Genomic DNA, 26,419 nt, shown 5'->3' on the forward strand with positions numbered 1-26,419 from the left:
TTAGTTGTTATAACTCAAAAATTATGTTTCTTCAAATGGATTGTTGAGAACTATTCCTGAAAAATGACTTGATTGAATTCAATCTATTTTTGATACTTACTAAAAACACCAATATAAGTTAAAAGGAGGTTCCATACATGCCACAGGCTTTTCTGCAACAGCTCTATAAGGCATTCCCATGAATAACAGGTTTCATAGGCAGCTTGATTTACAGTTGGTACTTCCAAATGTATCTCACTGAATGTCCACAGGGCAGGGCTGGCATTTACCCCTACTTTATAGATGAGGACATGTGAGGCTTAAAGAATGAAAATTACTAGTTAAGGACAGAGACTAGTGAGTGGAGGTTTGTGGGTGTTTGCCTGTGGAGCTGTGTGCGGGTGTATTTGAGTGCAGGCATGTGTCTGAGCATGCTTTTTTATGCATTTGTGTGTCCATAACTCATGGGACACACCCACAGGGGGGTGCATATTTGTCTGTATCCCTTGGCTAGAGTGTCGTTTTTTGGGAGAGGAGAAGGTAAACATATCTGAGGTTTTTTACAACTCGTCAGCAAAAACCTTTTCCTCTTCCTTTTTCGTGTTGCCTTACATTCTCAGGCAGTTTCCACAAGATGGCCCTGCCCAGAGAATATCCTTGATTTTTATCTCCACTCTCTGTTTAGGAAAACAACAGCTCTCCAATCCCCGCAGACTTCTGGGAATTACTTCCTCTTTCTTCCCCGCCTGCTAGCTTTCTTGAATTCGCCTTAGCAACATTCAAAAAAGAATTGGTTTATCCACAGCATGTGAACCAATGAAATGTGAGCATGAGAACGGCTTCTAGACCAATGGGAGCCCTGCATGACCCACAAGCAGGCTTGGGACAGAAAATAATAACCTGGAGTTTGCAGAGCAGCCTCTGGGTGGCAGCAGACTAGCTGTATTGGATACAGCACCTCAGCTCGAAAGCCTGTACTTTCTTTTTGCCTTTTTTGCCCTAATCTTGAATATGAAACATTCACCAACTATAAGAATTGTACTGTTACAAGACTTGTGGGTGTGAGTTCTCTGCATAATGTAGTAGACATGGCCTGGAGGGTGGACTGTTGGGTTCCATCCCTGCCTCACCACAGCCAGCCGGATGACCCCATTGTGCCTCCTGCAGTCTTTGTTGGTTTTGTCACAGCCAATGCTAGCCCAGTAGCCTTGGGCCTGGAGGTCTTTCATGATTTTGCTTGCCCAGCCAGTCAGGATGGGAAGCTGGGGATATCACATTCTCCTTCATGTAACCACCACTACCCCTGGGTTGAGTGGTGAATGAGGTGGGGCTGGCTTTCTGCCACCAGTGAATGGGAGGGAAGGGATAAGCCACCAACAGATCAGTGCCTATCAATACCCCCACATTCTCAGGTGCATACACCGAGACCATTCCCTGCCTTGTCAGTTCTGCTGCACATGTCTGAACAGGGAAATGCCTGACTAGCAAATGATTTGAGAATAGTTCTGCTGTCAGGCAGTTTAGCCCTCTTAATCTTGAAGCCAGTGGCAGACATGGGCAGAGGCTAAATGGGACCATAGCAAATATAGCAAATCCACGTTTCCACTGGTTTAGCCATCCTTCTTTTTGCCCTTTGAGATGATAATGCCTTGAACACCATTCAGTCAGGTTTGGGTCCTTCAGATAGTCATAGTTCTCCACAATGTTTCCATTTCTGCCTGACTTACTCCTCTCATCCTTTAAGAATCAGTTAAGGCCTAGTATCTTCAGAAAGTATCCTCTGAAAAATTCTCCCCCTCCCCTCCAGCTCCCTGGTGATCCTGTTCTTGCACTTCCTGTGTTGTTTTCCAAATGTCTCTTTCTTTGTGAGTTTCCTCTGAGAGTCATGGAGCTTCCTGAGGACAGGGTCTGTCCTTTGTATCTCCATCCCTTAGTGTAGTGTTGGCATAAGATAGGTGCTTAATAAGCATTTTTATGAGAAAGGAAGCATGCAAGAAAGGAACTCTTGCTCTTTGAGAAACATATTAGGGACTCAGAAGTACCTGAACCTGGGCTGAAGCAGTGTCTGGGAGTAGGGCACTCGCTGTTGGAGGCAACGTCTAGCTGTTTAAGACCCAACATCTAGCTGTTTAAGACCATGAGCCATGATTCCAGAGCAAAGCCCAAGCCTGAAAGATAATCTCATTATGGGCTTATCCCTTAGTGGGTTCATCTCAGTCACATGGTTTCCTTTATGATTGTGTGTTTTAGGAAGAGCTAAGGAGCAAATCCAAGATCTGTGCCAATGTGTTTTGTGGAGCTGGCCGGGAATGTGCAGTCACAGAGAAAGGGGAACCCACCTGTCTCTGCATTGAGGTAAGTCCTAATGTCAGGAGCCAGAGAACAGTGGCCAAGGCCAGTGTGGCTACCTTGCGGAGCTACCCATTAGCAGGCAGTGCCAATGATTTCAGTCTCTTTATAAAAGCATACCTCATGCCTCTGAGAAACATGGAATTTTTATTCCAGGTTCCTGATTTTTAATGCATGGATATTTTTTCTTTTTTTTTAATTTAGCTTAAGATTTTTTTAATTAAAAAATAAGAATTGTTTTATATAAGTCAAATAGTACAGACATTTACACAGACGTAAAATTATAATCTTCCCCCATAACCCTTCAATCCCTTAGTCTGAAGTAACCAGTGTTAACAATTTGGTACATGTTGTTCCACATGTTTTTCTTTTCTATGTTACTGTAAGCCTTAGGGTTTATATAGTACTGTAGACATAATGGTTCCCCCTATTTTATGCAAAAATGGGATCATGATACAGATATAGATATATACAGTTTATATTCTTTACTCATTATCAGGGATAGCACTCTAGATCAGCACATGTAGTTTTAACTCATTTAACTCATTGTAGTGGCATAATATTTAGTAATACAAAAGAACTAGATTTATTCTATCATTTTCCCATAAATGGACATTCAGTTGGTTCTATGGGTTGTTTACCACTATAACCAATAACATCCTTGTGCAAATACCCTTACATGCTACTGCCTTTATTTCTGTAGCATTGATTGACACCAGAGCTTGCTAGGTCAGAGGATACGCAAATTTTTAAAAACAGTAGATGAGATGCAGGGTTTTTTTGATGTTTAAAAAACAGAGAGAGCTTTTGATAAATACTTCTTCTGTAGGCTAGATTCTGACAAGTTCTGCCACCAAAGTGAACATAAATACCCTGGACATTCTCTTTTCTGTCAAACCAACTCATAGCCTGGAAACACATCTGTCTGCAAATTAAATACAACCAATTTAGTCCCCAGGTTAAGGATCCTGATTTGTTGCCCCAGAAAGGAAGTTTTCTAACTCAGAAACCTAAAAGCCAGATCCTGCTGGGGATCCGTTAGCTCTGGGAGGTCCTCACTGGCAGTGTACCTGGCCACAGTGTGGTGGCATAAGCCTGGCCTTATGATCTGGAAACCTTATCCTAAAAATTGTACAACTAGATGTGGGTGAGCTGGGACCAAACCTAAGGTTTCAGGAGATGCTGTGAAGACAGAGACCACATTTGGTTTTGTCCATTTCCCAGCACATAGTGAGCACTCCATAATAAATATTGGTTCACTGAAATTTGTATTTTTGGTATTCTCAACTAAAACTGGAGAGGTTGGGCTGCCATCCACTTCCAGTGCTCTGTGCTTCTTTTTACCATCTGCTCTTTCTTGTTTCACTTCCTTTCTTTATTGGATCTGAGCTAAACTTGCTTCCTACTTCTCCCCCTTAAAAACCATAGAAGTCCAAAGAAACTGAGTTTGCCTGTGATCTTGGTACCTTCAGCAGCCAAAGCATAAGCTAGTTTCCAAATGAACTTTGTTCCATTTCCCTGTCCATAATGATTCTCTGTAGTACTTCACAAAGACCCAGACAACCTTACTCCTAGCTTCACAACAAAGGCTTGAGATTAGGAGGAAAACAAAGTGGCCCCCCAAATAGTATATAAAGCAAGAGATCCTTATAGTTAGGCTGTGGAAGAATTGGAGAGAGAGAGAGAGAGAGAGAGAGAGAGAGAGAGAGAGAGAGAGTGTGTGTGCTGTCTCTTATACACATCTAGATGTGTATAAGAGACAGGTGTGTGTGTGTGTGTGTGTGTGTGTGTGTGTCTGTCTGTGTCTGTCTGTGTGTGTGTGTGTTTGCCTGCCTATCAGTCTCTCCACATTCCCAGCTCTCAGCTCTGGCTGTTTTGTGTCATTGAATGTTGGAATATTAAGGGATCTCAGATCTTCTGAGACATTAAATGACTTTTTCCAAAGTGACAGAGAATTCAAATTTCTGATTTTTAATAGAACGCCTTTTCTGCTAATTTGATGTGGTAAGGCAGTTGTCTTTGTTTGTTTCGGTGGCTATAATAAAATATCTGAGATTGGGTAAATAATAAAAAGAATTTAATTCTCACAGTTCTAGAGGCTGGGAAGTCCAAGATTGAGGCGCAGGCATATTTGATGTCTGGTGAGGGCCTGGTCTCTAACTTCCAAGATGGCACCTTGAATGTGGCATCCTCACATGGCAGAAGGCAGAAGGACCAAAGGGCCAAATGCTGTAGGAAGACTGATATATTCACTTCTTAACCTCATCCACAAGGGAGGAGCCCTCATGACCTAATCACCCCCTAAAGGCCTCACCTCTTAATAGTTTTGCATTGTGGATTAAGTAGCAACATGAATTTTGGAGGGATCACAAACATTCAAACCATAGAGGGTGTCTCTTTCTTCACTGAATAAAAGAGATGACCCTGGACTGGGATAGGCACTAAGGGCCATGGGCAACTGAGACAGGGTCAGTTGGCCAGAACTGTGACTGCCTGTGCCCTGGTAGGATAGAAGCACCATCTCTGGTGGTGGAGAGTCCGCTTACAAAATGGCTCTGTGTGTGTGTGTCTGTGTGTCGATATCCATAACTGCACAAACATTCTCTTTTGGGTCTGTTTCAGCAATGCAAACCTCACAAGAGGCCTGTATGTGGCAGTAACGGCAAGACCTACCTCAACCACTGTGAACTGCATCGAGATGCCTGCCTCACTGGATCCAAAATCCAGGTTGATTACGATGGACACTGCAAAGGTAAGGTGTGTTCTCACCACTGCAAGGCAGCTTCAGCCATGGGAGCCGAGGAACAGAGCAGTGTGGCCTGGCTGACCACATGGTCTTTCTACCATGACCACAGCCTCTCAGAGCTGTGGAAAGCACCCAGTTGGTTGGAGTTGCATCCTCTTGTCACTCATGAGCCTGCTGGGTTTGCCCTGGATGGCCCAGGCCTCTTCCCGGGGTTTGCTGTATCAGATCCCCAGGGGGGTTTTCAGCACTGTCTACAGCTGGATAGTAAATACGGTGGACCCCATCAGTACTCAGTAACAATAATGAAGTTCCTTAAATGAATTATGTGCCTTTTTAGAAAGCACGTAAGTTTCACTTTCCTCATGCTTTTTAATTTGGGCACCTCTCAGTATTATTTCCTCTATTTTGCGCTGCAACCATTGCCATTAGAATAAGAAGGAAGTCCCACACTTGTTACTAATTAGATACCAGACCCCTGCCAAGCCATAGCCCTGCCCAGCCGCTCTCAGCCTTGCCCTTCCTTGAAGAAACAAGAAGCTGTTTCCCAGGTGATTGTCTCCACTCCATTCCCTATCCAGAATGATTCTCCATTTGAATTCTCAAAATCCCAGTGACCCCTCAATGCAACAGGAGGAGGTGTGAGACCAGAAGGGTAACTCAGTGGCCCTAAATTGTCAGACAAAGCAGGAAACGGAAGATCCTCATACCTGGGCCCTAGAAGAAGGAAAGGATTCAATACAAAATGATGAAAAGGTTACAAATAGTCCGTCCTCTACATGTGGAGCAGCTGTAATCCTAGAAATACAGAAAAATTTTCTTTTTTTCTTCACTTTGCATTACACATTTTCTTTTTTTGTCTTGCAGAGAAGAAATCCGTAAGTCCATCTGCCAGCCCAGGTGAGTGCCTATTTTTTCTACTGTGTGCATCTCGGGGAGGACATTCTTTTCATGATAGAAATACTATGTTCCACAATCCCTGCCAAGCTCGTAAGATCTTCTGTGCATCAGAATTGTGTCCCAGAACTGGCCACTCCTCAACACAGCTCAGAAAAGCTGCAAAACTACATTTGTGTGTGTGTGTGTTTGCCAATTGAAGCAGCTGGTTGGGTCAGAATGTTGACTCTGTTTTCCTATTTTTCCTGAGTAGTGATTGAACTGCATGAACAGGACAGCCACTGAGTTCGTTTTTCAACATCCTGTAAGACATGCTCATGTTATGGGACTAGCAAATAGAAGGCACAACTCTTTTTGAAAGGGGATAAGTGGAAGTGCCTGTAAGACTTCTGTGGTTTTCTATTAGTGATCACTAAAATCTTATCATGATTTATAGTTACAGAACTTTTTTGCGCATACTTTCCTTAGATTCTGATAGTAGCCTTTGTGAAGTAGATTGTACTGTAATTACTATATAGATGAGGAAATTGAGGCTCGAAGAGGCTAAGTGAGTTTTCTGTAACACACAGCTGGTAATTGGCAGACTGGGGAAGGACTCCCAGATTTTCATTCCCCTGGCCCAGTGCCCTTTTCACCTGCAACATGTGTTGTCTTCCAGGAATTCTCTTTTGCCAAAGCTTTTTCTCCTCTGCTTCCCCATCCACTCAACTCTCAGCACCCCCCGTTATTTCCAGTGGAAAACAGCTGTCCAGAGCATGGCTTCGACATGGCCCTCGCTGGGCTTCACATTCTCTTGTTCATAATAAAGGACGATGTAGGTGGTATACAGTTGTAAGTGGGGGAAAGTTTGGATGGACCTAGTTGGTGAGAAAGGGAGAAACTGGAGAAAATGAGAAATCTAGTGGCATAAAAAACTGTAATATTCTCATTTATTCATGTATTTCAGCTCATCTTTGAGTCAAGAGAGCTGCTTTATTGATTTTTTTTCCCCTTCAGCTTCCTAAAGTTAATGAAAGTATCCTTTATTTTTCTGCTCTAGTTATTTCTCACATAAGCAGCAAAATCTCTCTGTTTCAATATTCTCAATCTTTACAAATATTTTAGAGATGGGAGCTTGAATCCTGGGCTAGACTTTTTCCAGTTGTGTACCCTGGATGTGCTAATCCTGTCTCCGTGGGCACCGATCCTCCCACACAGTGGGTACCAGATATCATTGGGGTCCTCCCCTGACTGCTCCAGCTGACATCCTCCACTTTCCTGCAGTTGTTTGCTATCAGTCCAACCGTGATGAGCTCCGACGTCGCATCATCCAGTGGCTGGAAGCTGAGATCATTCCAGATGGCTGGTTCTCTAAAGGCAGCAACTACAGTGAAATCCTAGACAAGTATTTTAAGGTAATCCAGAGGTAGGAGGAAGACTATTCAGGCCCATAGAAAGGGAAGCTTCCTTCTCCCATTGCCCGATCACATCTTCCCAGACCACAGGAAATGTAAACCTGTATAGACTCCCTGAGTTTCCTCATCATAGATCATTGATGAAGCCATGAAAGTTGCCTTCTCACCAGCTTTATTAGTGGGAGTAAGCAGTGGAGTCTTTGGGATCTAACACACATGTGCTACTGCCTTCAGGCAGTTAAAGCCACAAAGGTCTTGGAGAACCTGTCAGTTAGGGCCAAGCTCTGTCCCCTACTCCCCATGACACCTTATGGAGCTGGCTGTTAATACAAAATACCCTCTGATTGCACCGAGACCGGGACCACTTCAGCCTCTTTCCTGCCTAGTTTGACATTTCTCTAAGTCATTAACTTGACTGCCCATGGCCTGGAGAGATTCTTCATCTGAGAAGAATCAATGGACTGGCATTTCATGGGTCCAGAGATTCTTCCTGAACTTAAAGATATTGCTGTTCCCTATCATAATTAGTTGAAGAGACAGAGTGTTCCACTTGGGAGCAGGAGAGATGCTATTTCCACAAAGAGAAATTAAGGAGGTTATAATATTTAGTGATGGCTCGGGCTATCATGGCATGCAGATCTTTCACAGAACTTGAGAGTTAGAAGCAGCAATTAAGGGCATTCTTACAGCTGATTGACAAGAACACAGACACACACAGGTGCATCACACTCAGAAGCACAGAGAAAGACACACTCAAACTCAAACATGCAGACACGCACACACACACACCACATACAGAGACTCACATGCCACACAGAGACACATCCTACACGCAGACATATTCAGATACCCACATTTCCATGCAAGCACCAAAGCCCTCTTCACTTACAGACATCTAGGTAGATGCCCCAGCCATCTACTCCCTCACATACCTCCAGGGCCCAACCCAGTCGGGACTTGGGAGCAACTTCAGACACATGAGGGACTTTTTGGCTGCTCTGAGGCCACCTAATATGGCTAATGCCAGTCTAGTCTGTGGATTTCTCTTTCTGACACTATAGAACCTACAGATGAAGAAGTACTGTGTTGGCTTCAAATGGATATTTGGTTAAGACTTCACTTGTGTTACTATTTTTATATAGAGATTTCTCTCCTCTATGGCAGATATTAAGTCTCTGGATTTCAAGTTTTTGAGATCATACCCAGATGAAAAAGCACAGCCTTTCTTGCTCTGTCCTCTGTCTCAACCACTCCCACATTACGGAGCCCTTAGGGCAAGAATGGTTCCTCTTCTACAGACAAACACATCATAGTGCTGAGCCAGGAGAGTTGGACAGGAACAAAAAGTAATGTAAAGAAAGTGACTGTTCAAAAGCTGAGTGAATGGCAAAGGTACCTGCAGGGCCTGCTGTGAGCAGTGACTTTGCCCTACAATTACAGCATAGGAGGTATGGGACCCAGGACACTCCTTTCCAAGGGCCACTTGGGACCTTGTAAGCATTTTTTAGTGGCCCTTCGATGGCACTCCGCCTCGGGCATCACTGACACCTGCTATTAGATTTGATTCCCAAGAACCTAGACCACATTCCCTTCAACACATCTCCATCTCCTCCAGCAGCAACTCACTTTTACAGGCTCCCTTCCGAAAGCTGTAAGGCCCTTTGAGAGTGTAGCTCTTCTCTAGGGCATTCTCACACCCGAGCATCTAAGAAAGCTTGATCATGACTGACAGACATAAAATCCCCTCTTCCCAGACACTCTGGCAGTGTCTTCCAGGAGAAAACAGGTTTCATTTTCTACTTTTTGACGATTATCAGAGTCTTATGTGCTGCTGTCTTGAAAGGAAGACTGCCTCCTCCTAGGTCAGCAGCTGCCTGTTGGTGAGAGGTCTTACAGGCACAGAGAGATACTAGGTCTTTGTAACTGACTGACTGAAGAGAGGCTGAATGAATTAGGTTGGTTCATGGTCCATGATTAGGAGGACCTCACAGGCAGACCCCCCAGGCATTCCAGGCTATTTCTGGGGCAGGCACCAGAATTCTGTGTTCTGTGGATTCTATATACAGCTCTGGCCTGGGGAGTTGAGCCCTGGGCCCTCATGAGTTGAGAAAGCACATGGGCTGGACCTTCCCCCAGCTGCAGGCCTGATTCTAGTCCTACTGAAGTGTGTGTACACAGCACTGCCTTTTGAGAGCTGGACTGTGGTTGCCAGGTTCATGGTGCCCACTTGGGCCATGTGGCACTGGGTCTGCAGCTAGTGCTGGATGGTTCCCCTCCCTACACTCATTCCATCATCAGGCCCTGACGACACTGGGGTCTTGGAGGGTTGCTCCCATTTGCCCAGTACATGCAGCATTTGAACTCAAGAAAGTCCTGTGCTACTAACAGTGGCCCCCAGCCAAACTTATTTAATTATTTTCGATTACTTAATCAAGACCTCACAAGGTAAACACTTAGGGAAGTTTCTCAGGGAAAATTGTATAGTGAATAAAGGACATCAGAGACCTGTTCCTGGGAATTAGGACAAGAATAGTAAGTACGTACTAAGCATAGGCCTAATAGTTGTTTCATGCACACCTTCATTATACAACATTAGAGTGGAACACCTGTGACACGTGGCAGTCAGGAGAGAGTTGCTAGCTACATCTTGCCCTTCTATCTAGAAATTTGGACAGATGTTTCTTCCAGAATCCCTTGCACCATCTGGGGAGCCAACTTGAAAGTAATATGGGGAAGCTAATCCTTTCCCAGGGCAGCAGCATGAGGCAGCCTAGGGAAAGGATTTGGGAGGGAAGGGGAAAATGCTATCGAAACTTGTTAGGAGAGCAGCAGTATGCAACTTGGAATTTGATCAGTCTTGATTTTGACACCCTCCTGCAGCAAGTGCCTAGGTCTCTTGAATGGTCCCAGATGGCTGAGGTCTCAGTTTAGCATCTTGCCATAGAGAACAATGTGTGAGCTCACTGCACCCCTCACTTTGTGCTCGTGGGATGCCAGCTGGGTCATGAGGACAGCCTGAGCTGGGTGATCTGAGGACCTGTGCACACATCTGCAGTGGGGCCCACAGGGCAGAGGAACAGGAACTTTGCATGATGACCCCTGTCTGTAGCTTATTGCTTTGAGGACTTTGCCTGATTTCTCACTGATGTGATCAGTTACGGGCACCAAGATGAAAGTTAAGCACCGAGAACAGGACAAGGAGGCTGGAATCAAGCAACAAGAAATGATCTTATAAGTCCGAAGTGAGCTCAGAGGGTTATCTGCATTGCTGTTCCTGAGCAGTTCATTAGAAACATGTTCTGGGACCTGCTACAGAGATTCTGATTCACAGCTTGCAACTTTAAACTCTTGTTACATGTTCGTCAGGGTTTGAGAACATGATGTGGAAGTTGGTCTGTACCCAAAGGTACAGTCAAAAGTGTCTACAGGGCAGTGTCAGAGATAGGGCCACACAGTGTGCTTAGGGACCCCAGGGGCCTCTGTTCAGGTTGCCTCCTCTCCCCAGGCACTTTTCCTCTTTCATCTTGGGCACAGGTACCTTCTCTGCATGTCCCACGGATTAGAGCATTTGTTGCCATGACCCTCTGAGGCCAGGGCAGGGTTGGAATGTATTAAGAATAAGATGAATCAGAGGCGGGTCAGCTAAGTGAAGCAATGATGGAACAGGGGTTCTGCAAAACATTCCTGAAAGATCTCGTCATGCCCTTTCTAGAACTTTGATAATGGTGACTCTCGCCTGGACTCCAGCGAATTCCTGAAGTTTGTGGAACAGAATGAAACTGCCATCAATATTACCACGTATCCAGACCAGGAGAACAACAAGTTGCTTAGGTAAGAGGAACAAGGGGTCAGAGAATGATCCACAAGGGAAGACTGCCTAGGAGAGGGGACTTAAACCCTTTCCCACCTGCGAAAGAGCCACCAGTGAGAGAATATCATGTAAAAAGCAAAATGAGAATTCTATCCTGTTCTATTTTATGAAAGTATGAATTAATATATTGAGTACCACTGATATCTAATCAAATAGTTATTGTTTTTGGTCAGAACTTGCAAGGAATAGAAGAATATAATTTTAAAATAAATTGCCAAGGGCACATCAGGGCAAGTTGTTTCTGAATGTTGTGGGTGATGTTTTACTGATTAATTTTCTGAAGGAATTACATTAATCTATTATTTAACTGTAGGTCCAAAATAGCTTTGTTCTGATTTTTAGGTAATTAGTGCTATTTCATGTCGATTGCCCTGACTGTTACAGATATATGCCCATCTACTTTTATGGTATTATTCCAGAATAAATATTAATAAAAACTAATTGCTAAGAAACTTTTGATGTGGTTTCAGCATCAGTAAGAATCAAAAATAGGAAAAGCATCTCTTTTTTTCAAAAGAAGTACATTGCACAGTTTCTAGAAGGATTCTTCTTTAATAATAGTCTATGACCTTAAACTATAGGTTCTGTAAATCCTTCACATTTTGATAATCTGAAATTATATAATGTTTTACAATTTCAACGTTTGAGCCTCATGATATCTCAGTGAATGAGGGCTTCTTGACCTCCTTTTACGGATGGGAAGACAGGCTCAGAAAAGTTGAATAACTAGCCCGAGTTCATTTGAGTAGTAAGTGATTGAGCCAGGCCTGAAATCCAGCCCAAGGAAGAATTAATGGAGCTGAGTTCTAGAAGCTTTTCTGAAAATCTCTTTCTAGAATGATGATAATGGTGATTCTTGCTTGAACTTCATATTCTTTCAAATCCTGTATTATTTTCATATCATCTGTCATATCTCTTCTGTTCTGATTTTCCTAGTTTGGTTGACTTGACATGTGTATACCATGGGGAAAGGCAATTGCTAGTGGAAGGTGTGCAGGCAGTGAAAACATTTGTCAATCAAAGTAGACAAAACCATTCACGAAACTTTAGTCATCTTAAGGGGAACATTTGAACAGCCGGAGTGATCTGACATGCAGTATAACAAACTAAAGGTTAGATGCCTGCACTGGTGAGGATGGATAATAGTTGTGTTGGGTCAGTGTAGAGAGAGGCTGTTACAGTTAGCATTCATCTTCTTGGCCTCCTATGGAAGCCCTGGGTGTATGTGGTCTTGATGCTTACTTCCCTTCTTCTGAGTGAAGCTAAGGTCTTGCTAACACATTTATCGTGTGTTTTGTTTCAGGGGACTCTGTGTTGATGCTCTCATTGAACTGTCTGATGAAAATGCTGATTGGAAACTCAGCTTCCAAGAGTTTCTCAAGTGCCTCAACCCATCTTTCAACCCTCCTGAGAAGAGTATGCCTAACCTAAGACATAGAGAGCTGTAGGGAATGGAGGCATTTTGTAGGAGCCAAGATAGAGAGGATTGGTGGAACTCTCTAGAGCTAGCTGAGAAAATGCCCTCCCATGATTCTAAACTGGGCCCCAGCCCGTTATTCCCATGGTGAAGTTAGGACCCCACATTCTTTAGGTTGATGGTGGCATTTGCTCAGATACAGTGCTTCTGAGTGACAGGCAGGTCTTGTCTGGGAAAAAAGGGTAAGGTGCACAGACTGTAGCAAAGATGCCCTGTTCCACCCTCACAACTAAACTGTTGCCCCACATTTCTGGCCCAACAGAGTGTGCCCTGGAGGATGAAACGTATGCAGATGGAGCTGAGACTGAGGTGGACTGTAACCGCTGTGTCTGTGCCTGTGGAAACTGGGTCTGTACAGCCATGACCTGTGACGGTGAGCTGTGCTTCAGAAAGAAAGAAAAAACAGCAAGGAGAGAGCTTCATGAAATCAGCATGAGAGAAGTTGGGGTGGGGATGATGGAGAAGAGGGTGGTGGCTGGGAGCAAGGAACCCAGGGAGCAACTGGCAGACCCACACCTGTAAGGTTGGAGCCCCAAGTGGGGAGCTTTGAGGGCAGAGCACTTATCCTATAGGCATTCAGTTTGAAAGTCACTCCAGAGGCTTGGAATAAGAGAGGACCAAGACCCAGAGCAAAAGTAAATGATAATGTAGTAAATAATAGTAAAATTATGGAAATAGTAATAATGGAATAATAATTTAAAATAATAATTAATAATTAAAATGTTAAAATAAAAATAATTTATTTAATAATAATTAAAAATAATAATAATGGAATAGTAACAGTGAAAGCAAATACTTACTCAGCAAGAACCATTTGCCAGGCTCTCTTCTAAGCATTTTATATATTAACCCATTGATCCTTATAACACCTTAGGAAATAGCAAAAGACTCTGGTGGTTGAAAGACAAAATGACTTCTCCTTGCCACACCCAGCAGAAAAAGAAAAAATGTTTGTAGACCCTCTTTCAACTAACAGAGATGGGTAATCTTTTTTAAAAAGAGAAAGTTGAGCTAGTTGAGATGTGTGCAGGGTGGTCTGGGGAGACAGAGAAATCTGAGAGTTTGGGGGGCAGTGTGAGGCTACAGGTTATGTTGGAACCACTGGAGTCCCATCTGGGTCCTGGGCTACAATGATGCCAAAGATCAAGAGGGACTCTTAAAGCCGAGCCCTAGCAAAGAACCAGGGACATTCAGAGTGGAGGCAAGACAGAGAAGGGTGTCGAAGCTAGGTCTGCGACAGAGAGTTGCCTTAAGGTCAGTTGGAACCAGGCCCAAAAGTTTCACCAGCTAGGGTAAACCTAAAGTTATATCAGCCAGGGGCAGTGGCTTATGCCTATAATCCCAACACTTTGGGAGGCCAAGGTGGGAAGCCCAGGAGTTCAAGACCAGCCTTGCCAACATAGCGAGACCGTATCTCTACAAAAATGTGAAAATTAGCCAGGTGTGATAGCACATGCCTGTAGTCCAGCTACTTGGGAGGCTGAAGTGCAAGAATTGCCTGAGCCTAGGAGGTTGAGGTTGCCATGAGCCATAGTCACACCACTGCATTCTAGCCTGGACAACAGAGCAAGACTGTCTTTAAAAAAAAAAAAAAAAAAGTTGAAGAAGTTAACTGTGTCGGCCAGGTGTGGTGGCTCACGCCTGTAATCCCAGCACTTTGGGAGGCCAAGATGGGCAGCTCACAAGGTCAGGAGATCGAGACCATCCTGGCTAACGAAGTGAAACCTTGTCTCTACTAAAAATACAAAAAAATTAGTCAGGCGTAGTGGTGGGCGCCTGTAGTCCCAGCTACTCAGGAGGCTGAGGCAGGAGAATGGCGTGAACCCGGGAGGCGGAGCTTGCAGTGAGCCGAGATTGCGCCACTGCACTCCAGCCTGGGCAACAGAGCGAGACTCCGTCTCAAAAAAAAAAAAAAAAAAAAAGTTAACTGTGTCAAGAACTGGCTGGAACCTAGGATCATGTTCAGGAAGATCAGGTTAAATGGTAACTAGAAGGCTCTTCTAGACAAGGATCCTAGAGAACACCAACAGTATAAATGGTCCAGTACTGTCTAAGGTATCACTGGCCTACCACTGCCCAGGACCAAGTCTGTTTTCGGTGTGGAAAGACAGGAAACCAATGTAACTCCAGGGACAGGTGAAAGAACAGGAAGAGGCTATTTAGAGACTAGAAATTCCTACAAGTTCCTGGAAGTCAAGACCAAGCCAGGATCTCCAGAAGAAACACAGAGTTGCTACTGAAACCAACAAAAAACATCTCAAAACAGTCAGTGGCCTAGCCTGCCTCAACCATGAAGCATCCTGTACTTGTCTTCCCTAAACTCCATTCAGTACCTCTCCGCTTCTAACTGCTGCTGTTCTGGCTTTGTAAAGGTAGCCCTCCATTTCTAAGGTGCAGGCAGTTGGTATGCAGTTGGCTTACAGAATAAGCGTGGTCATTTGGATAATAATCTCTATCACATGCATCAGACAAAATTCAAATGATCAGCCCCATGGGACACTGCCCATTTCCACAGCCACTCAGCTGTGGGCTGCTCATCCTCCCTGGATGACCAAGTCCAGAACTCTGTGTGGGTATAACATGGAGCAATCCATGTTAGATGATGGTGCCCCAGGGGTCTGAGCACGTATGAAAGTGTAGGCCATGGATCTGAGAGGAGTTTGTGGAGCCAGCATTCTGGGGCATTTTCAGGTTAGTACCTGAGAGCAGTCTGATCTTAGATCACAAATCAAAATGGGATGGGCAAAAAGGGGCATCAAGATGTGAAGCCAGGTGGAGGCAGAGCCAAGGGAAACTGCTGTGAGGGGAAGGTTGAGAGCAATGTTTGGAAGATACGTCCTAGCAGTGTTTCCTAATGGTCAACATTCTTCTTGATAAGCATAGAGATTTCATCCTAAACATAGTGAATCAGCATTTGCAAAAGAGCAGCGTGGGAACCTGTGTAGTTTTTGTTTTTGTTTATCACTGCAAGTTTGAGAAACATTTCTAGATGAAATGGTTGTCAACCCTGGCTGCACATTAGAACCAACCAGAAAGACTTGTAAAAAAAGTACTGGTGTCCAGGTCCCACCTCACATCAATTAAATTGGAATCTCTGAAGGTGGAACTAGACAGCTATCTTTTCAAATGTTCTCCAGGACATTTTGATGGTATGTGAATGGCTGAGAGTCATTGTCTCAGAGGAATCTCCTGTGTCAGGATCCAGGTTTTCACCATAACTTTTTTTGCAGGGCCAGCTTCTGGCAGGGATGTGCTAAGCAGTTAAAGGAACAAAAGCCAGAGAGGAGTTGGGATAGATTGCTTTGTTACGGTGTGTTACCTTGGAGGTATCAATTACACAGGGCCCCTTCATGCCTTCATACTTAGAAAATGTGGGTAATTCACCTCTCCTTCCGCAAGTTAAATGGGAGATAAATTGAGAGCCTCTAGGTAGATCTTGGCGAATTCCTCACTGGCTTACCACAGCTTCTACTGCTCTGAGCTTTGGTTCTTCTTGCAGGAAAGAATCAGAAGGGGGCCCAGACTCAGACAGAGGAGGAGATGACCAGATACGTCCAGGAGCTCCAGAAGCATCAGGTGAATGGTAGCCTCCATGCTGGTTCAGGTGTTGCTGTTGCCATCAGGCCCTATACCACTCAAACACTGCCCAGTACCCCAGGAGACCAAGGAGGCACACTCTGTTCAATACAGTAGATCTTGAGTGATACCCCATCACCTGTACTATCAAACTGATACAGACAGTTTCCTGATGAAGTCCTCACAGGGCCCAGTAGGTCTCAACAGGTATAGGTTACAGCTCAGTGAGTGGCTACATAAGGCAAAATCAGGCAGGTGGTCATTTGCAAATGAGGTGGAAGTGGTTTGCAAATGAGCATGGTTTAAGGAAGTGTGTATCCTGCCATGACCAGTGTCCAGACCCAAAGACTGTGAGCTCCTGAAAGCAGGCTCTGTAACTTGCTCATCATTGTACCCTCGCAGTCTCACAGGGCCTGGTATGTAGTCAGCACTCAGTGAGTATGAAAGTAGTGGATTGGGGCCACAGCAGAAAGGATTTAAGTTCAGCATCAGTCTAGCTAGAAAATAGCCTGGGGTTAACAAAGAGTCTCCTTCCCAGAGACTCAAGAAGATAATAAGAACATTGTTCAGGTTCTATGTCATTAAGTTAAAGGCTTCCTTGGGGAAAGAGTTCTTAGCAGAATAGTGATCCTCTGACATATTGTGGAACTGTTGAACTCCTGGCCCATCCTCCTACTGGCTTATTATGTAGTCTTAATACAGGATATTGCACCTTCCATTACCTGTCTGTAGACCAAATGTAGTAATATTAGCCTTCTCTCTGACATAGAAGTTTTTAAGGAATGTAATGGTCATAAGAACTGCTAAACTATTGATATGAAATATTTGACATGAGCAAACAGAACTATTACTATTAATAGTAATTGCTCATATCTATTAATCATTCTCGATGTGCATTTTGTCATCATTGTTACTGATAGTATAGAAATCTCATGTCAGTTGTTTAAGCAGAAGCAAAAGCTTCTAGACTTTTGCTTTTTCAGATTTCACCAGTCTTAAGTCTCCAAATGAGTTCATTCCCATGAAGGAGAAAAAAAAACTTCATAGGAATTACTTTCGTCTAGGATACAGTAGTTATCAGACAGTACGGAGTGAATTATAATAGCTAATATGTTTAAGTTTCTGTGTTTGATGTGAGTCCCCTCAGATCTGATACTGAGGCAAGGATGCAAGTACACATAGTTTATTTGGGAAGCAATGCCAGGAAACACCAGGGGGAGATTTGGGAAATGAGTCCAGGAAGGGAAGGAAGTAATAAAGAGTGTGTATTCAGGCATGTTACCACTGTTAACAAGTGGCTCTTAATGCTCTTGGGGATCTCTGGGAATGGAGTAACAGTGCCTGAGTCGGGATGAAGCTGGGCTGTTTCCACAAGAACTCCCATCAGCCACTGGCTGAGGGCTTCTACTGGGAAACAATAATTCCCTGGCATTTGTGGCCTACCAGTGTGTGTGGACAGAGTAGGCTACAGCAGCCAGAGAAAGGCGTCAGGCAGAGATGCAGGTGCTGGCAATAGGTAGGAAGTCATGCCAGTGTACACCGAAACATTAAACACAAAGGGGCTATGGATGGAACCCCAGCAGTGTCTGCTAGATATCAGCCACTGTTGTCAGGTTTTTTAAAATTTATTTCTTTAATTGAAATATGATTCACATAGCATAAAATTCACCCCTTTAAAGTGTATATTCCTAAGATTGTCAGTCATCTCACTACTATCTTAATTCCAGAACATTTTCATTATCCCAGAAAGAAATCCCATACCCATTAGAAGTAACCCTCCATTCTCATCTTCCTCCAGCCCTTTGCAACCACTAATCTACTTTCTAACTATAGATTTTCCTGTTGTGGACATATTACAGTAGTATCATACAACAGTATAGCCTTTTCGGTCTTTGACTTAGCATAATGTTTTCAAGGTTCCTTCTTACAGTATGAATCAGTACTTTTTTCCTATTTATGGCTGAGTAACATTCCATTATATGGATATACCACATGTTGTGTTACCCATTCATCATTTAATGAATATTTAGGTTGTTTCAATTTGGGGGCCCTGATAAATAAAGCTGTTAGGAACATTTTTGTACAAGTTTTTGTGTGGATACATGTTGTCAGCTCTCTTGGGTATTTACCTAGGAGTGGAATTGCTGGGTCATACGGTGACTCCATGTTTAACCTTTGGAGAAATGGCCAAACTGGTTTCCAAAGCTACTGCACCATTGTACATCTTCACCATAGAGTTCCAATTTCTTCACATACTCACCAATGGTTTTGTTACTGTTATTTTTTATTTTAGCTGTCCTAGCAGGTGTGAAGTGGTTTTGATTTGCATTTCCCACGTGATTAATGATGTTGTTGAGCATCTTCGTATGTCCTTATTGGCCATTTTGTGCCAGGCACTGTTGTAAGAGATGGTACTTTATTACTGTGGTTTTGCAGTTGAAGACATTGAGACACAGAAGATTTCACAATATGCCCAAGGTCACCCAAAAAGTAGCACAGCCCGTTGAAGCTCAGGCAGTCTGCCTCCAGAACCTGTTGTACTTAATTAACACTTCTTTGGACTTGATGGATTCAGAACATCTTGTAGCATTTCCATTTAACATCATTTTCTTCATTCTTAAAATGGGAACCATAATATCTGATCTGCTTGTTTCATAGGAGTCCAAATGGAGTCAGCTTAATTCAGTAGACAGCCCCTGCATGACCATATCATGAATAGGCCATAGTTCTTGTTCTCAAGTTGTTCATTGTCCACAGAGGAGCCAGACAAGTAAACAACTAAAATTCAGCATAAGCTTGTAAATGCCAATGCTATGTAGTCTTGAAGAATAAATGCCAACAGTTGTTTAATATTTCCATGACGCCTATTTTCTCTTACATCTCAAAGGAAACAGCTGAAAAGACCAAGAGAGTGAGCACCAAAGAGATCTAATGAGGCGGCACAGGATAGTGTCTGGAGCCCAGCATCTTCTCTTCCACTTCAGCGCTGAGTCCAGTATACACGAGTGTCTGCTACAGTCGCCAAATCACCAGTATTTGTTTATATAGCAATGAGTTTCATTTTGTTTATTTGTTTTGCAATAAAGGAGATGAAGGTGGCTGGCTAGGAGGGGAAGGGCCACAGCCTTCATTTCTAGGAGTGCTTTAAGAGAAACTGTAAACGGTGCTCTGGGGCCGTTTAGTAAGGAAACTGCATCACGATTGAAAGAGGAACAAACCCAAATCTGAACCTCTTTTGAGTTTACTGCATCTGTCAGCAGGTTACAGGGAGTGCACACAATGCCAGAGAGGACTTAGCAGGGTGTCCCTGGAGGAGAGGTTTGGGAAGTTCCACAGAGAGGAACGCTCTCTGCTTCCAGCCTCTTTCCATTGCCGTCAGCATGACAGACCTCCAGCATCCACGCATCTCTTGGTCCCAATTACTGCCTCTAGATACATAGCCATCCTGCTAGTTAACCCAGTGTCCCTCAGACTTAGATGGAGTTTCTGGGAGAGTACACCCAAATGATGCAGATACTTGTATACTTTGAGGCCCTTGGCAACCTAACCAAATTTTAAAAATACTTTTTACCAAAGGTGCTATTTCTCTGTAAAACACTTTTTTTTTTTTGGCAAGTTGACTTTATTCTTCAATTATTATCATTATATTATTGTTTTTTAATATTTTATTTTCTTGACTAGGTATTAAGCTTTTTTTTATTATTTTTCAGTAGTCCCACCACTTCATAGGTGGAAGGAGTCTGGGGTTCTTCCTGGTGCAGGGGCTCAAATAACCCAGATGCCCCCACCCTGCCACATACTAGATGCAGCCCATAGTTGGCCCCTCAGCTTCCAGCAGTCTACTATCTGCCAGAGGAGCAAGGGGTGCCTTAGACCGAAGCCAGGGGAGGAAGCATCTTCATAAAAAACTTTCAAGATCCAAACATTAATTTGTTTTTATTTATTCTGAGAAGTTCAGGCAAATCGGTATTCCCAAGGATGGAGATAAGTACAGCCAAGCAGGCTTAGGATATCCCAGCCTACCAATATGCTCATTGGCCTACCACTAACTAGGAGAGTGAGTTGGCCCTGTCTCTCTTCTTTTTTCTGGACCTCAGTTTCCTCAGTGAGCTGGTAAGAATGCACTAGCCTTTTGATTTGATAAGTTATAAATTCTGTGGTTCTGAACATTGGTCCAGAGGGGAGATAGGTTCCTGTGATTTTTCCTTCTTCTCTGTAGAATAAATGAAATCTCGTTGTTAGAACAAGAAATGTCAGATGGCCAAAAACAAGATGACCAAATTTGATCTCAGCCTGATGACGCTACAGGTTGTGCTGTGATACAGAGTCCTCATGGGTAAAGCAGGAAGAGAGTGGGAAAGAGAACCACCCCACTCTGTCTTCATATTTGCATTTCATGTTTAACCTCCGGCTGGAAATAGAAAGCATTCCCTTAGCGATGAGGATAAAAGAAAGTTTGTAATTCAACAGGGGGAAGAAAATGGAGATTTAATCCTAAAACTGTGACTTGGGGAGGTCAGTCATTTACAGTTAGTCTTGTGTCTTTCGACTTCTGTGATAGTTAACCCCACTCACTACCCTATTTAAGATGCATTTGGAATACCAAAGATGAAAGCCTTGACATAAGATCTCATTTGTAGAAAGTAGATTAAAGACCATCAGAAGGAAATTATTTAGGTTGTAATGCACAAGCAACTGTGAGAAACTGTTGTGCCAAAAATATAATTCCTTCTAGTTTTCTTTGTTCTTATTTGAAAGGAGAAAATTCCACTTTGTTCAGCAGTTTAAGCTTTTGTGTATCAATCCCATCTAAAACCTCTCTTCAAACTCCACTTGTTCAGTCTGAAATGCAGCTCCCTGTCCAAGTGCCTTGGAGAACTCACAGCAGCATGCCTTAATCAAAAGTTTTGCCAGCCCTTGGACACTATGGGAGGAGGGCAAGAGTATCCGTTTGTTAAAAGCAAAAAAACCACAGTGTCTCTTCACTAGTCATATTTAGAACAGTGGTTACCATCCAAGACTACTCTATCCTGCAACATTGAACTCTCAAGAGCAAATCCACATTCCTCTGCTTCTGTGTAAATAGGGCAGCTGTTGTCTATGCCATAGAATCACATGATCTGAGGACCATTCATGGAAAGCTGCTAAATAGCCTAGTCTGGGAAGTCTTGCATAAAGTTTTGCATGAAGCAAACAGGATTAAATCAGGTTTGGTTCCTTCAGCCCTCTAAAGGCATAGGGCTTAGCCTGCAGGCTTCCTTGGGCTTTCTCTGTGTGTGTAGTTTTGTAAACACTATAGCATCTGTTAAGATCCAGTGTCCATGGAAACCTTCCCACATGCCGTGACTCTGGACTCTCAGTTTTTGAAAGCAGGGTTCCTCTGCCTGCTAACAAGCCCACGTGGACCAGTCTGAATGTCTTTCCTTTACACCTATGTTTTTAAATAGTCAAACTTCAAGAAACAATCTAAACAAGTTTCTGTTGCATATGTGTTTGTGAACTTGTATTTAGTAGGCTTCCATATTGCATTTAACTTGTTTTTGTAACTCCTGATTCTTTCTTTTCGGATACTATTGATGAATAAAGAAATTAAAGTGATAGTTTTATTGGTTTCCTTTCCCCCAATTAAGGCCAAATAAAGTTGTGAGAACGTTACCCATTTACTTCCTAAGAGTGGATTGGAGTTTCAGGAGCCTTACAAAGGACTGAAGAGTTTCTCCTGGGACTGCAGCTTGGATGGGAAGTTTACTCGGGGACTGGCAGAACAAGTTTCTTTGAAAGGATCATGGATAGTGGGTCTGGAGTAGAAGGTGATGACAAGTCAGAGAGTGTCTTAGTCCCTTCAGGTTGCTATAACAAAATGCCTCAGACTGGGTAATTATAGACAACAGAAATGTATTGCTCACAGTTCTGAAGGCTGGGAAGCCTAAGATTAAGGTGCCAACAGATTTAATGTCTGATGAGGGCTTGTTGAAGCTTGTCTGCTTCAAAGAATGCACCTTCTTGATGCATCCCCACATGGTGGAAAGGGTGAACAAACTCCCTTAGGCCTCTTTTATAAGGGCACGAGGGTTAAACTTTTGATGACCTAATCATCTCCCAAGAGCCTCACCTCTCAATACCATTGCTTTGGGGGATTCAATGTTATGAATTTTGGGGGGACATAAACATTCAAACCATAGCAGGGTGCATTCCTGTATTGGGAAGATGTTAAATTAAATGACTTCTAAATCCCCCATATGATTTAGGACACTAAATGGCATCCTGTGAGGCTGACTGCAGTGGCCTGTGAGAAGGCAAATAAACATGGGAAGGTAGTACAGGGAACATGGAATCATTGCGAGGCACAGGCTAAATAACCTTAATGGCACTTCCTTGATACACACATTCCATGGGGATAAACATTTCCAAGTGGGCTGAATGTTGGCTGGTTAAAACCTCTTCTGCTCCATCTTGGGGACACATGACTAATGTTTTCCAACCTGCCATTTTCATATGTATCGTGCACTCTCCACCCCCAATAATTCTGCCTCCCAAAAGAGCATATTATAGTCGATGAGGTTTAAGGTTTCTTCAGTTCAGTCATGTGGAAGTGTTGCTATCCTAAAATTATAGCTGGATCACTTTGATTGGATTTGGGATATTACCCAAATACTAATCAAATATTAAAAGGCAATCTTTTTTGTTATGTGATTGCTACAGATTACTGATCTCATTTGTCACAGTTTGATTCTTCAAATTTTCATTCTCAGAAGGGAATCTTAAACCCAGTTTGAAGGGTACCTTGTCCACAACCACTTTTAAATTTTGGCTAACTACTCCCAACCTTCTTCTGTGTTCTGGGAAAACTTTTTCTACTGTAATAGTATATATGTATTCAGGAAGTGCAACATTATTAAAATAACCTAAACTAAGCATAATTCAGAAGTTAAGTTTCCTTTCATCAAAATTTAATATTATGAATTGTGCAAAGAAGTATGTTACTTTGATCCAGTTTTAGAACTTCTTTATCAAGTTATCAGTCCTCTTGAACTATTTCTGAAATAAGGGGAAGGAAGGAAGGGAAAAAATATGAATGTGTAGATAGATCTAAGCAGATGCCCTCAGAGCCCTGGAATAATCCTAGCCGGGATGTGGGACATGAAAACAACTCTGGCCTACTGCTGCTGGGGGCTGCTTCATGGTGTGACGTAGGAAGTAAAATGTTGCTGTATGAATAGGAAGGAGGGTCTTCCTGTAAATGAGAATTAATGTTTTTCTAATGATTTAACTTTTTTACTGAAAAAACAATATGTATACGTGGTAAAAATCCAAATTGTATCAAGGAAAATACAGTGAATAAAACCATCCTCTTAGAGGGTGTGTCCATTTATAAATTTGCCTATGATTGCCTATAAAGTCAAAGAGGTTGCACCAGTATGCATGCCTGCCGAAAGTACATAAACTGAGCATATCTATTTCCCTACATTTTTGCAAACATTACGCCTTCAAGCTTTTTGGCCTCTGATAGAGGAAAAATGGTAACTCTTTGTTTTATTTTTTATATTCATTATTCCTTTTGTAAGATTAAATCTCTTCCCATGAAAAATTGGTTCTTGTCATTTTCTTTCATTTCCTTCGCTTGTTTTTCTAATGGTTGCTGGTCTTTTTCTTATTGGTTTGTCATAGTTCTCCATAAGTATATCGTTAGCCGTTTGTCGTGAATGTGACAAATACTTTCTCTCAGTTTGTTTTTCTTCTTTTGACTTTATGAGATGCTTTGCCTTGTAGAAAACTTCACTCTTTATATAACCCAATTTATACATCTTTTCCTTTCTGTCTTTAAGACAAAAGAACTTTAAAATCTGTGTCATTGTTGAAGCTTAAGGACAGAAAATGGCCAGCGTAGAACTCTGATGCCCTCAAAAAGAATGCAGAAATATCCACTTGGGGAGGACAGAACATTGCCAGTCTTGGAATATATAAGCTAAATCTAAGGTTGTAATTAAGGGAGTAAGAACAATATAGAAGGGGATCCAAACTGGGCCTCAACTGTCCTTTGATGCATTCTGTTCTATGATTGGTTAAGGGTGATTTTCAACTCTTTTGTAAGGAAAAAGTAGAGATGGAGATCAGTATCATTTATTGTTCATTTACCAAATATTTGTTGTGTCTATACTATGTTCCAGGCATTTTCTAAGTGTTCTAAGTGTTTGGACTTACCTGTGACCAGTGAAAAGAGATAATGATCTCTGAGTTTGTGGAGCTTAAATTCTAGGAGGGAGAGCTAGATAATAGATGTAATAAATAAGTAAAGCTTATGATATGTTAGAAGGTGATAAGGACCATGTATAGCAAGAGGAGGGGGGCTAGGAGAGTGAAGGGTAAGGGAGTGTCTCAGTTCGTCTCAGTTTCCCATTTTAAATATAGTGGTCACAACAGGCCTCGTTGAGAAAGTAAAAAAGACTAAGCCAAGAGAATTCGATGTGTGATATCTGAACAAGAGCATTCCAGACAAGAAAGAGCTAGTGCAAGAGTGTCAGCTTGGCAGGCTGAAGTGAATGAGGGAGAGAGTAGCAGAATACAAGGGCAAAGAAGTGACAAGGCAGGGTAAGGGACTGAAGGGTGAGAAAGGTATATCTTGTGGTCCTAATAGGCCATGTAAGGAATCTGGCTTTTACTCTGAGTGAGATAGGAACCTTTATAAATTGTTATTTGAAAACAAGTAGGATAAACTACAGGTGATCTTGTTTCTGCATGTGTGCCCAATTATTCTCAAAAACTCATTTGATTGGGAGTTCGAGACCAGCCTGGCCAACATGGCGAAACCCCGTTTCTACTAAAAATACAAAAATTAGCTGGGCGTGGTGGCACACACCCATAATCCCAGCCACTTGTGAGGCTGAGGCAGGAGAATTGCTTGAGCAATCAACAGTGAGCTGAGATCGCACCACTGCACTCCAGCCTGGACAACAGAGCGTGACTCTCTCAAAATAAACAAATACCTCATTAGATACCTTTATGAAAACCTGAACTATGCCATCACTTATGCATTGGTGTACATAGCTACCCATCAAGCAGGTCCTTTCAAGATTCTGGTACAGAACGAGCAAAACCAGGAGTTGCTTACTATAATCCATGTTGTGGAAGAGCTTTAACATTTGAAACCCTTCTATTGTGCCTTCTGGAACTTGCTATTAATCACCAACAAATCCCTTCTACTCTTAGCTTCTGTTAACATTTCCCTCACCTTGTTTTCTAACTGAAACTTGGCTCCCATCTGAGGACACTTCCTCCATAGCCCTTTCAAATGGTGTGGTTTTCTTTACAACATCTTTCATAAACTGGATCCTTTTTGCTCCTTCCTCTACAAACCTTCAGTTTAAAACATCAAGTCATTAGACTTTGCTATCCACTACACTTTCATCACAGTTTTCTGTTGTTCCTCTCCCCACCTCTACCATTCCTTGATTTTAGCTGCTGACTTTGTAAAACTCTGCATCACTGCTTCTGTCATAACTCTTGATGTCACTATCTCATAAATGATCTATCATGACCTCCTTTGGACCTTGACCTCCTCTCCCCCAAGGATTTTTTTTTCTCTATTTTATTTTAGCCACTTTCCTCTTGGTTAGAACTTAGATCATATCACTGGCAATAATCTCAATTTCAAGCATTCTACTCTACAACAACTACCTTCTGTCCTTTCAACTCACTTTCTCTGATACCTCAACTCTAACAATTCTTTGGTTGCCATCAGGTCCTAAAATCCAATGATCCTATCACTTTTTCACTTTGTTTCTCCCATTTTGCATCCTTCCTCCCCATCCCAGCTTAGATTCCATGGTTGATCATTATAATCACTTTCTAGCATGCAGGTCTTCCTTTGTCATGCTTGCACAGCAAAACTTCAACATTCAATTAACCCAACTCTCCTCCCATTCTGTGTTTGTACTCAAGCAGCTAAATTAGGCTGCATAAAATACAACCACACTGAGTTTTCTCACTTTATTTTTTAATTTGTTTTATTTACTTATTTTATTTTATTTTTTTTTTTTGAGACAGAGTTTTGCTCTGGTTGCCCAGGCTGGAGTGCAATGGCACGATCTTGGCTCACTGCAACCTCCACCACCCGGGTTCAAGAGATTCTTCTG

At 42.7% G+C, this 26,419-nt stretch overlaps 1 protein-coding gene across 1 annotated transcript; it reads left to right on the forward strand.

Annotated features, from left to right (window-relative positions):
- The first annotated feature begins 1,953 nt into the window (after nt 1-1,953).
- FSTL1 (follistatin-like 1) lies at nt 1,954-21,886 on the forward strand. The gene is made up of 10 exons (XM_011987164.1): nt 1,954-1,965; nt 2,230-2,334; nt 4,951-5,080; nt 5,939-5,971; nt 7,232-7,362; nt 11,075-11,193; nt 12,537-12,649; nt 12,973-13,083; nt 16,210-16,286; nt 19,174-21,886. Exons 1-10 carry the CDS (start codon nt 1,954-1,956, stop codon nt 19,216-19,218), a joined length of 876 nt encoding a protein of 291 aa, XP_011842554.1. The 3' UTR covers nt 19,219-21,886.
- Nucleotides 21,887-26,419: the final 4,533 nt, after the last annotated feature.

This window comes from Mandrillus leucophaeus, unplaced genomic scaffold (genome assembly GCF_000951045.1).
Source record: "Mandrillus leucophaeus isolate KB7577 unplaced genomic scaffold, Mleu.le_1.0 Scaffold302, whole genome shotgun sequence".
NCBI classification, from domain to species: domain Eukaryota; kingdom Metazoa; phylum Chordata; class Mammalia; order Primates; family Cercopithecidae; genus Mandrillus; species Mandrillus leucophaeus.

Coding starts and splice junctions, on each gene's coding strand:
- FSTL1 (XM_011987164.1), top strand. Junction 5,972..7,231: donor AAGTCCATCTGCCAGCCCAG/GTGAGTGCCTAT, acceptor ACTTTCCTGCAG/TTGTTTGCTATCAGTCCAAC. Junction 11,194..12,536: donor GAGAACAACAAGTTGCTTAG/GTAAGAGGAACA, acceptor GTTTTGTTTCAG/GGGACTCTGTGTTGATGCTC.